The sequence below is a fragment of the Oryctolagus cuniculus genome, chromosome 19 (assembly GCF_964237555.1).
Source record: "Oryctolagus cuniculus chromosome 19, mOryCun1.1, whole genome shotgun sequence".
NCBI lineage: Eukaryota > Metazoa > Chordata > Mammalia > Lagomorpha > Leporidae > Oryctolagus > Oryctolagus cuniculus.
The window spans coordinates 43685169-43697819 of NC_091450.1; the positions used below are offsets into that span (position 1 = coordinate 43685169).

The 12651-nt window shown below is 58.8% G+C and overlaps 1 protein-coding gene across 12 annotated transcripts in view; it reads left to right on the forward strand.

Moving 5' to 3' along the window:
* The first annotated feature begins 2998 nt into the window (after nt 1-2998).
* The window catches only part of CUX1 (cut like homeobox 1), a 312734-nt gene continuing 303081 nt past the window's right edge, over nt 2999-12651 (forward strand). For 8 of the 12 annotated variants that reach the window (XM_051837966.2, XM_051837967.2, XM_051837958.2 and 5 more), the window contains exon 1: nt 2999-3206. In XM_051837966.2, coding sequence (XP_051693926.1) covers nt 3144-3206 — 63 coding nt within the window. In that variant the 5' untranslated portion in view covers nt 2999-3143. Of the gene's footprint in view, nt 3207-3953; nt 4743-12651 lie in introns of those variants that run through there. The other 4 variants (XM_051837952.2, XM_051837954.2, XM_051837953.2 and 1 more) reach the window with 3 other exon arrangements.

The window sequence follows — 12651 nt, forward strand, 5'->3', positions numbered from 1 at the left end:
TCATTGGGTTTCATTTTCTTGGGGCTATCAAAGGAAGATCAATGTAGTAATAAGCTACACATTCGATAGTTTGGCGAATTTGCTAACTTTCCCCTTAGCGTCTTCAGTAAATAGAGTGTAGATGCCAAGAGAGAGGAGAACCCACCCATCTCAGCAGCAGGGGGAGGAGTAAGCTCTCCAAAGTACTTTACAGTTTTCTGTAAGTTACATTAGTACGATCACACCCCCAATGTGCCCCCTCTCCCTCTCTTTCTCTCTCTCTTTTTAGACAAAATAAAATGAGTGAGAAAAGAACATGAGCGATTCTGGCTCCTGTATTATTTCGTTGCCTTATTTGGTGCTAAGCTGTATCTCAGTTAAAGATACAAACAGCATCTCGGTGGACCGAGATTTTGGAAGCTCGTGGTGGCAGTGGTCCCCATATCTGAGGGGACCGTGAGCTTTCTTCCCCTAAAGGGAGAACCTGAAAGTCAAAAAGTGGCCGCACAAAGTGACCACACACCTTGGGGCTGTGCTCCATCCTAAGGAGACTCAGTTAACACAGTGTTTTGGGAGGCCGCGGTGATGACTGCTTTATCTTCGGAGGTGCCCGTGGGGATCTCTGTCCTAAAACCTTCCCATCTTCTCAGTGTTTAGCAGAGCACACAGAGCGTGGAGCCCCTCTCTCTGCGGATCAGTGGGCCCTCAAGCTTTGGCAATGCTGAGGCCGACCGTCGACGTGAAAAGAAGGAAAGAAAAGGAAATAGGATAGATGGGACTTGCTCCTAGTCTATGTACTTGCTCAAGAAGATGACAACGTAGCTTTAAAAGTTTTTTTTAAAAACAGATTACTTCACTCAGCATAATTTTTGATCAGCGATTTAGCTTGTGTGATTTTAACACGGTAATATTTTGTGTGGCTGGTAAACGCAGGCTCAACACGCCTCTCCCCCTGACTGTAGACGGCAAGACTTCTATAACCCAAAAGTTGGGTAGGAGTGATCTAAATTTTATTTAAAGAGACTTCAATCCGCAGGCCACTCGATGCAGGCTTTCTCTACATGGTTCTCTAGCATGTAAATAATATAAACATAACCAGAAATGTAACAAGAATATTTAATAGTCGTCAAACTTATTTTTAAAATATTGCCATGGATTCAAAACCCTGAATTCCAACCAGATGTACTTCTGGAGTATTACACAGGTCATATATATTTCACTTTTTTGGTTCAAACCCAGGGGATCGACACGATAATTAGATTGAAAACATCTGCACCAAATCCAAACCATTCCCCTGATTCTTCCCCACGGGAGGGAATTTTTTTTTCTTTTCTTTTTTTTTTTTTTTTCTTTCTTTTTTTAAAGCTCCTGCACATTTTGTCTAAGCACCTTCCGGGTAATTCCTAAGGGCTCGCCTGCCTGCCACCGCACGCATGCGAGCAGCTAGCAAACTGCCCCCAAGCGTGGGCTGGCGAGGCCAAGAAGCGGGATTGGAAGGCGTGGGGGCTCCGCCGCCGCTTCCCGCAGGGAGCCCGGCTCCGGGACAGGGCGTGGCCAGCGCGGGGCCTGGGGCGCGCGGGTGGCACGTGCGCCCGCGACCCGAGGACCCGAGTAGCCGGGGCGCCGCTGCCCTCTGCTGGGCGGCGCGGTCGGAGCTGCAGCGCGGCGGCCGGAGCCCCGCACCCAAGCGGCCCGCGGCCCCCGCACGCAGCGCGCAGAGTCTGGGGCTCCCACGCGCTCCCACCCACCTGCTCCCTGCGCCTGCTTGGAGTCAGGGGTGCTGGGAGTGGGGTCGAGGGGTGCGGGCGCAGAGTGAACCCCGCCCCCTCCGGAGCTCAGGGGCCTCCCCTGGAAGAAGCCCGCCGAGGCGAGATCTGGGGACGCGGCTGTTCCCCGCACGCTCCACGCATGGACGCTAAAACCCTCGATACTCGCCCGAAAAGCAGTTAGAGTTCCCACTTCCATGTTTTATTTTTGCATCGGGTGCAGAGTTTATTTACATATAATTTTCAAGATTAAGGAATTTGGGGATTTGTTTTAACTAATTACACGTTAAATGAAGTGCGGGAGAATTACACGTGTGTGTAATCAATTAAACACGACGATCGCAAAACGTGGGCTTTTTTTTTTTTTATTGGCCAGGTTTCTGGGAAGAAGGAAATCAAAAGGGAATTGGTTTTTTTTTTTTTTGGGGGGGGGAGGCTTAAACGCTGGGGTTTCTGTAAACTTGGGAGCACGCTTTCTGGGGCCAGGGAGCGAGCCCACACTTTCCCAGTCGGTGCGCGCACCGGAGCACAACCGGAGATAGAGTTTCTGGGGCTGCCCCGCCGCAGCGGTGCGGGGACCCTCGAGACCGCGAGCCTTGCCAAGACTTTTCCTGTCTTGGCCTAAACGGGAGCCGCGACCGCCGGGCTGGGGGGCGCAGGGACCCCCTGCAGCCCCGCCGCTGTCTCCCGGGGCGACGCCGCGACCGCGCGGCCCGGGTGCGGGGCACCAACGCGGGCAGCGACCAAGTAGGGGGACAAGGGCCGGTTCTCCCCGCAACCCCAATGCCCCAAGACTTAAAAATTTCCCGTCGCCTTAGCGGCGGAGTCCCCGCCGGGACGCCCGCGGCGAGCGCGCCCCTCGCACAGGGGCCCGGGCAGGTGGTCGCGGCGGCTCCGCGCGCTGCGGCCGGCGGGCCCCAAGTTGAGGGGGAGGGGGGGTCCCTGCGGCCGCCGCACCCCCGCGACCCCCGGCGCGCCTCAGGTGAGCGGGGCCCGGCGTCGCGCGGCCGCCCTCCAGCGCCCCCTCGGGGCCGGGTTCGCGCCCGCCCTCGCCGCCGCCGCCGCCGCCGCGGCCGGGGCTGGGGGCCCGGGAGGGGCGGGGGTCGCGGGCCGGGCACCCGCCCGCCGCGGGGGAGGGGGCGGGGGCCGCGCGCGCCGGGCCGACTGGCGGCCGCCGCGCCCTCGGGCTGCGACTCCGGCTCCGGCTCGGGCTCGCCATGGCTGCGGCGGCGGCGGCGGCGGCGGCGGCGCCGTGAGGAGGAGTCCGCGTCCTCCGTGGCGGCGGCGGCGGCCGGCTCCAGGCCGGGTTTTGGCGCCGCCCGCTTGCTGCCTCCTGGCGGCTCCTGAACTCCAGCCCCCTCTCTATCAGCCTCTCACTCCGTCTCAATATGTCTCAAGATGGCGGCCAATGTGGGATCGATGTTTCAATATTGGAAGCGCTTTGATTTACAGCAGCTGCAGGTCAGGCTTCTCCTCGCTCGGCCTCTCGCCCGGGGGTGGGGGCTGCGGGCGGTCGCGGCCTCCCCCGGGGTCCCCGGGCTGCCCGGCCGCCGGGGGGCCGCGGCGGCGGGGAGGAGGGGGGTGCCGGGGAGAGCGGGGCCGAGTCGGGGACAAGTCCCTCTCGCTCCCCGGCCCCCATTGATAACTCGCTTGATCAGAAATTGATCCTCTTTGTTCAATTCATCGATCAGCCCAAGATGGCGCCGGGAGCCGCCGCCGCCACCGCTGCCCCCGGTGTCTGCCCCCACCCGGGGCGCCCCCCCGGGCCCTGCGCGGCCGCCGCCAGCGCCACCGCCGCCGCCGCGGGACCGGGGAGGGGGCGGCCCCGGCGGCCTGCGGGGCGCGCGCGCGCGAGCGGGGCGCGGGCGGCGGGCGGCGGGCGCCGGGAGGGGGCTGCGGCCCGGCGGCGGCGGCGGCGGCGGCGGCGGCGCCCGCCCGCGCCCCGCGCCCCCGGCCCCGCCGTATTCCCGGGGAAAGTTTGCGGGGAGTTGCTGTGGGGGGTGAAGCGCCTGCCTCTCCAGGAGGAGCCGCCGCCGCCACTGCCGCCGGCGCGGCGGAGCTGGGGCTGGTGGCGCTGTGGTGCCGCCGGCTCGGGGGAGGGTCAGAGCGGCCACCGGCGGCGGCGGCGGCGGCGCGGCCCGGCTCCGGCCAGGCGGGCGGGCGGGCGCCCGCGCTCCCTGCCCCGGCCGGCCGGCCCGGGGGCCCGGCCGCCGCTCCCGGCTGTCAGCGGCCCCTGCCGCACCCCCGCGCCCGGCGTGGCTGGCCGCACGGACCCCGGGGTTTGTTTACGTCCGGGGGAGCACCCGGGGGCCACCCGCGGATCCCTCGGTCCGCCCGGCTCTTTTGTGTGCCTGCGCGAGTGGCGCGGACCTGCCCCTGCGCGACCAGGGGACCCCCGCGGGGGCGCTTCGGGGAAACTTGGCGCGGGGCAGCAGGGGCTTCCCGCACGCTGTGCGGCGGGGTCGCGGCGTCCGGGACCGCCCGGCGGGCGCGGGTGCCGGCGCGAGGAGCGGGGCTGCAACTTTCCCAGAGCGCAGGCCCCGCGCTGCGCCCCGGCGCGCCGGGTGCCGGGCGAGGGGCGCTTCCTCCCGGCCGCGGGTCCGGGTGGCGCTCACCGCCTGCCAGCCGGCTCCAACGGCCCTAGTGACCTCGGGGGTCCTGCCCTGTCCTGCAGGCGCAATGGAGCGCGTGGTGGGGCCGTTCCGTGGTGCCTCTTCGGCTCCGGTTCTCCAAAGCGAAGCCCCGGGGCCCCCGCTGGACTGTGGCGTGCCGGCTGGGGATGCGGGCGCTGAGCCCCAGGCGCCGCGCGAGGATTGTCCCCCGGCTTCGCCGCCGCCGCCGTGCCCGGGGGGCGCGTTCCTGCCTGTCACCCCCCAGCCAGAGGAGCGGCGCGCCCTCGGGGTTGGCCCCCCGAGTGCCAGCTCCGCGCCGGCCGTGCCTGGACTGCCCCGGGACTCTGCCGGGTGGATGTTGTGCGTAGCCGGAGCCAAGTTGAAGGTGAGCGGCGCGGGGGCCAGCGCCGAGGGCGGGGGTGGGGAAGGCGGGGGTCCCGCAGTGTCCCTGGGAGAGGGCTCCTGCGCGCCGCTGGGAGACAGACGTGCGTAAACTTGGCTGAACTTGGCTGGTGGCGGTGACCTTTGGGAGTAAAGCAGAGGCAGGCTCGCGTGGAGCGGAGCGGATTGACACGCACACGCGGAGGCCGGCAACTTTAATTGTTGGCGCCTGCTCCAGCCCCCGTGTCCACGTAAGAACGATAAGGCAGGCTCGTGGTCGTTGTGAAATTTCCTGGGATTTCTCGCTTAACGAGCAAGAAGACTATGTGAAATATGCATTTCCGATAAGACTGAAACTTAAAGGAGTCTGAGTATTTATTGAGTAAAATGGATTACTCCAAAGTGTCTATTGTGTAAATTAGATTCCGGACTGTAAAGAACACAGCTGAATGGCATTTTTGATAAATTGGTCTACCCTGTTTTAGTAAAAATAGCTCCCTTTTACCATAATTTAATTCCTGTGCTCACTGTAAAACCCGTTGTGGAGTTTTTAAGAGACAAACCTTGATTTTTTTTTTCTTTCTGCCCTCTGTGTCCCAAAATGTGACATCCTGGCTTCGTATCAATGAAGTTTTCTTTTTTAAGCGTCCTAGCAAGAAAGGCCTGGGAATTGGCTCGGTTTGCGGGGAGTTAACAGGTTTTTTCACAAACTCTGTAACACCCCACCGGGGTCTGCCTCTTCTTCAGGGAACCCTGAACTGTGGCTCTCAGATTTGATTCAAAGTTTCCCTGGGCATCTTATTTCAATGAACTTTATGTTGAGCTTGCAAAATAAATAAATAAATAAATAAATAAATAAGAAAAAACTCAGACAACACCCCCGAAGCAAAACGCGTTTATCCGAGCATCATTCTCCTCCTGGTCTGGCCTCCAGTGGTTTCTTGGGGCCGCTGCGTGGCGTGTTTGGAAACTTGAGTTGGGTGTGGAACGCCGGAGTTCAGGTTGAAGGCCGGTCGGGGCCCCCGGGAGGCCTTCCGGGTTGGTGTCTAGTTCAGTGTCCCCTCTGTTCCCCGCAGGCGGGCTGCCGTTTGAGTGAGAAGTCCTTAGTTTTCAGCTCTTCTCATTTTTCCAGCCCTCCTCGTGCTGGGATCGGGTTGCCCGCAGAGCCCCGCGTGGGCTGGGAAGAGGCTGAGTCTCGGCTCGACGGAGCCAGGTGAGAGAGCCAGCCCGGCGGCAACCTGGGGCTGCTGCGCCCGGGGTTTCTCTCCTGCTCCGCCCGCCGGTGCTGAGGCTGCTGCCGTCGGGGCGCCGGGTGCCCAGTTTCGTTCCCCTTTGCGTCCCGGTGGTCTGCGGTGTGGAAGCTGCAGCTGTGTGGCCTTGCCAGGACAAGTTGGACAAGTTTTTATCCTACCCCAGACGCGTGTACAGAACCAGGCTTCACCTACACCCCCCCCCCCAACTTTAAATAAGAACAACACCACTGTAGAAATTTAAACAAGCCCATGTTATTCTGCTCGTTGGTGAGACTTTGGACTCCTGGGGACGGGGCCTGCCCCCGCCTGGCTTCCTGCCCTAGCGTTATTTCTAGGAGAGGCGGTGGGGGGCGGAGGGGCACTTTCCCCTTGAAAGAGCCCCTGCAAAAGTGAACCTCAAAACCGGCGGCGGCTGGCTTCTTTGGCTTACTCCCACCCGGGGAGTGTGTGTGCTCGGCCGTCCGTTGTAATGAAAATATCCCATGTAGTACAAAATGAGTAAGCAAACTGGGCTGCCGCCTGCTCCCCTCTTTTCTTCTTCTTTAGTTATTCAATGTCAATGTCTTTGAGACTGGTGGTGGGAGGGGGTCCTTGTCAGTTGATTTTTTTGTTTTGTTTTGCCTGTGTGAAACTAGACCTCTTTAATGATGCAGGCAGTAGAAGGGGTGTTGAGTTAGTGCCACAGCTCCTAATGCAGTTGGCTCCCGGAGACCCCTGGCCTGTGTCTCCTGTTCTGTGTACGGTGGTCTGTCAGTTGTTAGCCAGCATGAGAAAGTTGGAAAGGGGGCAACCAGCCCAGTGCCCGCAGACATTACGGTCATTCTGATCCACCCAGCTAACCTTGCGAATGCTGGTGGCTGACCCCGCCGAGCCCCAGACCTGCCCCAGACCCTCCCGGTGTCCGTCTGGTGCGAGCCACAGACACGGTGCTTTGTGCTCTGTCCTCTGCCCCCCCCCCGGGGGGGGGGGCGCCAGTAGCAGTGAGCCATCAGAACTGTTTCCCAGGCCGTCCAGAGGTTCTACCTCCTGGAAGGGAAAAGGAGGTTAGGGTTAGGAAAACCCAGACTGTTCCAGCTCGTTGGTAAAGCCAAGGAAACCCGCCGTGCAGAGAAGGAAGGATGAGCGTGTTGGTGGAGAACAGGCACATGGTTTTTTAAAGGCGAAATTCATTGTATGAAGAAATCCTAGCGAGGGAGGCTAACTTCCTGCCCGGGCTGCGGCTCCCACGTGCGGCTCGCGTCAGTGTCGCATACTTACCAGGCAGGTGTATCTGACCGACGTTAGGAACGCCAGTTAGACGTTCCGGTGGAAGTCACGCTAACGTGCCGGACGTCGGGCCTTGTGGGGCTCGCCTAAACCCGATCTCGAATCACTTCCCGTCTCGCTGTCTGAAATGCTGCTCTCCCTCTGCACAGTCTGATTTCTATTAGTCCTTGTCAACAACAGACAGTTGCCTATCCAGACCTTCTGTTTTGTCTGAAGCTCTTCGTTATCAGAGAGTGAGTGAGTGAGTTTTGGTTTCAGCTGAAATTTCTCTGCCTCTGATTGTTTAAACCAGACCCTTAATCTTATTTTAACATATTTAAAATGTTCAAAAAACCCGGAAGAATTGTTTTGTATAAGTAGCAAGTGGATGTAGTTTAAACACTCAAGCAATTCTGGTATCTAATTGGAAACAGGTGGAATTCTTGGAATCCTGCGTCGAGCCTTACCACAGCGAAGCCCGGCGTGGCCGCTGGGCTCTGCACAGCTGTTTGCCCAGGGGCCCCAGGCCTCTCGGTGTGCCCGCCCCTGTTTACCTGGACGTGCCAGCCGTGCCTGCGAATGCCTCGGCACAGGGCAGAGGGCGTGTGCGCGGAGCACGGCGTGAGGCGGGAACTCTCCAAGGCAAAAATCAGCCGCGAGATTGACCTTCCATCTCCAAATGCCACTTCTCAGGGCCAGGAGTGCGTCTGTGATCCCTGAGTGGACAGACCTTTCACGGCCGGAGCGCTGGGGCGCACACGTTCTGTGGTGATAATGGCAGTGGCTTAGAATTCGGAGGGAAGTTAGTTTCTCGGAAACCTCTCCGTTTAAAAAGCGGGGCGTAGCTCCTACAGCACGCACACATACGTCGTGGGTATTAATGTCTTGGCCGGGGTGGGGGGGGGGAGACCTCAGTAAGAAACTAATGACGGGGCCCCTCCGAGTCGTCTGAGTCATTTTTCCCGTTCTGGTTTGTGAAGCGCGTTCCTGAAGACCAGGCGACAAGCCCGCTGGGAGCCTGTTTCGGTCTGTGTGTAGGTGTTGCAGCTTGGGGCTGCGGGGTGTACTGTGATGCTGTTCTAGTCTGGGTTATGACCGAAGAGATTCTTGCTATTTGAAGGGCAGAGTGACAGACAGAAGGAGACAGATCGGTCACCCTCAGGTTCACTCCCAAGTACCCACGGCAGCTGAAGCCGGAGCCTGCTGCTCCATCTGGTCTCCCACGAGGGTGACAATGACACAGTGCTTGGCTGCCTTCAAGGGTGCACATTAGCAGGGAGCTGGAACAGAAGCAGGGACAGGACTCAAACCCAGGCACTGTGGTATGGGGTGCAGGCATCCCACGGTGGGCAGGGTGACCGCTATGGCAAACGCCTGTGCTGGCCTAGAGATTTTTGAGAAAAAAAACCACAAGGACCCAGTTGAAAAGCAGAGGAGGGTGAACAAGTCCTTTTGAAAGACAGCTAATTTGTTGCAAAACCTCTCCTTTATAAAGCAAACAGTGCTGTGTTAAAAATGATGATCATTCTTGCTGTCACTGAATTCCGATGGGATGACGTGAGCGCACAAAATAAAGGTGGCCGGTTTCTTCCCTTTAATCCAAAGGCTCCTCCTGGTTGTAGGAGGCCCAGGGCAGTCGGCAGAATGTTCCCTGTTTATTAGAGTCCTGGACCATGAGGCGCCTGGCGCGTCCCGGGCATCTCCCCAGATCGGTTGGACTCCCCCATTCGCCCGCCCAGGGGTCTTCCCACGCGGAAGAGTAGGCAGACAGGAGACCGGAAGGGAGGGGGGGATGGGAGGCTTCCTCCTAGAGATTTGGTAAGGGGGGGGACAGAACAACTGGGGGGAAAAAATCGGCCAGGTGGGAGATTCGGGGCAGAGGAGTGAAACTGACCGGCATCGGCTTTGGCTTGTGAAAAGGAGTTGGCAGTGCTGGCAAAGGGGCTCACCTCTTGGGAAAACACAGGAGCCGCTGGGTCTGCCCACGCGTGAGGTCCTGGGTGCTCCTGACGGTTGATGCGGGAAGAAATTGCTGGGGGCCAGGCGGGTCGCTTGCTCCTGCCTCGCCCGCCCTTGGGTGCACTTGTGCAGGGTGCGCTCTGTCCATAGCTCTCTACTCTGACTGTGTTTATTTGATAAGTGAACGCAATCCACTTTTTTTTTTTTTTTTAAGTCTATGGTTGTTAGGTGTTTGGGCTTTGGTTAAAGGAAAAACAGATTGACAAATCAGCTCTTTCTTAAGTGGCGATTGCAAAATTGTGAGGAATAGGACGCCATTCTTACTGTCATTAAAAATTTACTTGGGTGTTGACAGCATCTTGCTGATTGTAAGCCGTTCAGATCTCGGCTGCCCACGCCGGCGCCGTGCGAACGAACGGCCTGTGGGACACAGCTGCCTTGGACTCCTCGGTATTCTGTTTTTAAGACCAGCAAGACCGCGAGCTCCCTCTGGATACCTTTGTTAAGTTGTTTCTCGGAGAGTTTATTGCTACACCCCTCTCCTGTTTTTTGGGGGGAGAAATCACTGTTTCGATAAAAGTCGTTTGAAGAGAGCTAACCAGATGACGCCAGAAGCCGCCAACACCAGCCAGGCCCATGGGCTGAGCGAGGGCCATGGCGGCAGCACCCTCGAGCCCGGGCAGCGCCAGCTAAGCCCCTTGCTGCCACCTCGGTCCCCCTCTCTCGGCTTGTGACAACTGTGTGTGTGTGTGTGTGTGTGTGTGTTTTTAAATGCGTATTTGTGGAGCTCCATCATTATTTTGAGATTCTTGGAAGAAAGATACTATGTAAATGAAAATTAAAAATAAAATTCTTGCCAGAGGGAATTGTATATTTAAGTTTTTTTTTTTTTTTTTTTTTTTTTTGGGGGAATAAGGGCTGGCAGAGACTTTTGTTCTGGGAGCGTTCTGTTGCTTTCGTGGCCATTTTTGCTTCGTCCTGAAAGGTGCGGCAGATAATGGTGCGACGCGCCGTTTATTTCTGTTTCTCACCGCGGTAGTCGATCCAGAACTTGAGCCTTGCAGTTCCTCGTCCAGTGAATGGTTTCTGTTTCACGTTGTGTCCCTCTGCCCTCGCCGAGAGTGTGGAGAGCAGCACACCGTGCACCGGCGTCTTGGCTGGAGGGGCTGCCTCCTCGCCCGGCAGAGGTGCCCCTCCTTGTACCGCTTCGAAACACAACCCAGGGAGCGCAGGGTCCCTGCTTTCAACCAGCAGCCAGGCGCGAGTCTGCTGGAATCCGTCTTTTTGCCTGCACCTGGGCCCGCCCCTTCCACAGTAACACGTGCTGTCACGTGGCCCGGCCAAGCAGGGGCCGAGTTCAAGTGTGGAGTCACGTTTCTGCTGGATCCCAGAGCCGGACAGGAAGCCCAGGCTGCCCCAGGACACCCCTTCCGGGTGACTGGGTCCACCACAAACCGTGCCCTGTCTGAGGGCCTCCCAGGACGGGAGAGGTGGCGGGGGACGCCCAGTCCCTCCGTCTGCCCTGGCGGCACGTCTGTCAGCGTTGTCGTGGGGTCGGGATGGGACGGACGTGAGCAGTGATGGTGGACGTAAGTGGTGGCAGGAGTTAAGACGTGGTTTGCCGTTGCTTCCCGTGGCTCTGTGTCGGCATGTAATTACGCAGTCATCCCAAGACCAGCCGAGGCTTTGATGAAGTCTCTCTGTGTGTGTGTATGTGTGTGTGTATGTGTGTGCACAGTCTGGGGGCTGCTGGCTGCATGGGGGAACCAGGGGTTTACTAACGCACACCAGCGGAGTAACTCACCTTCCCTTGTTTCAGAACTGTCCTTTCAAAACAGGTCGCCGTCTGTTGTACATGCGGCTGCCAGAGCTGCCTCCCCACACCATTGATTTTATCATGCGTCCTTCTCCCTAAATGCCGCCGCGGCTTGCTTTGGCACAGGCTGGAGACCGCATTCCTTAGGCCGGCAGACAGAGTTCCTGAGGGTTGTCTCCACCTTGCCCAGTCGTTGGGCCCAGCAAGAGCGACCCCAGAATCCTGCTCTTTGCCCCCTCCCCGCCTTCTGTCCACCTGAGAGCCAGGCCTGAGTCTGTGCGCTCCTCTCCTCCACCCCCATGCGCCAGCCTCCCCTTTGCGGAAGGTGGGACGTGGCAGCTTCCTGTGGGCAGGAGTAGGACATGACTGTGATGGCACCGAGGTGACCCCCACACTGGGCACCACAGCATCCAGCTACCCTGACCACGCAGGCCCCCGCCGCTGCCTACAGGGTGTTGCTATGCACCTGCCATTTGGCTTGGCCTCGGGGCGGGCAGTACCCATCACGATTCTTGGCACCTAGGAAGTAACTGCCGTCTGAAGCCGTGGGGCTGCGCCAGGGAGGCCGGTCTGGTGTGTTCTGTTTCAGGACTGGTTCAGCTAATTCCTTTAAGAATGCAAACTCAATCTTTTTAATGTTGTGCTGGGCAGGCAGGTTCTGTAAGGATGGCCGTGTTTGGGGAGCTCCTGATGGGTGCTCCGATAGGACAGGCGTTTCTTTTCCTATTTCTTTTGCTTCAGTCTGTCTGTGCGAAGTAACAGATGCCTTGATCGAAGCACAGCTTATTGTACCTGTGCCACATACAACATCAGGGAGAAAACCCACATTTAACAAAGTGGAATCGGGCAGAACAATTCTTGGGCTGAGATCAGTTCTCCAACTCTGCTCACGGCCTGAATGGAGGCAACACTTCCTCAAAGGGACCCAACAAACGCAAGAGAAAGCTGGTAGGGAGAAGCACACAGGTTTGGGAGTCGGCGCTGGAGTGAGACTCGTGTCTGCACCCCCAGGGCTGGCGTGTGGGTCTGGCGCGTGTCTGGGCACAGGCACATCTCGCTCTGGGCCAGACCCACTGCGGAGCGGCGGCCTTCACAGCCTGCATGCGCTCACTGCTTCTTCATTTGGTCCAAGAAAGTACCTGTGGTATTTTTGCAGCAGTGACGTCGCTGTCTGGCCACACAGGCATTTGCACAGATTTGGGGAAGTGAGGGCTGCCGTGGGGGGCTGGGAGAGCCAGGATACCCCAACGGGTATGGCTTTTTCAGGGCCGGGGTGGAGGGAGGGGAGCCACCCCAGGTAGGGGAGGAGGGGGTGCTCTTTTGGGGATATGTGGGATTTGGGGGACTGGTGGGAATCCCAGGGCTTGAGCCCCTCAGGGAACAGGCGGCACTGCAGGGAGGCAGGGCGGAAGTCTGGAGGAGGAGTTGAAACCCTGGAGGCTTGGACTGGCGCTTGGGGTTTGGCGTGGCTTTCGGCGCCGTGGGGTGAAGACCGGTGACAGGGGCGAGCAGGGAACACTTGGCACAGGTCTGGGTTCTGCGTGTCGGAACCAGTTTTACACCCACCGGGGACGAGATGGGAACTTTTAAAAAAAATTTATTTTTGGACACTGAGACTCATGTCCCCTGGGCGATGCGCA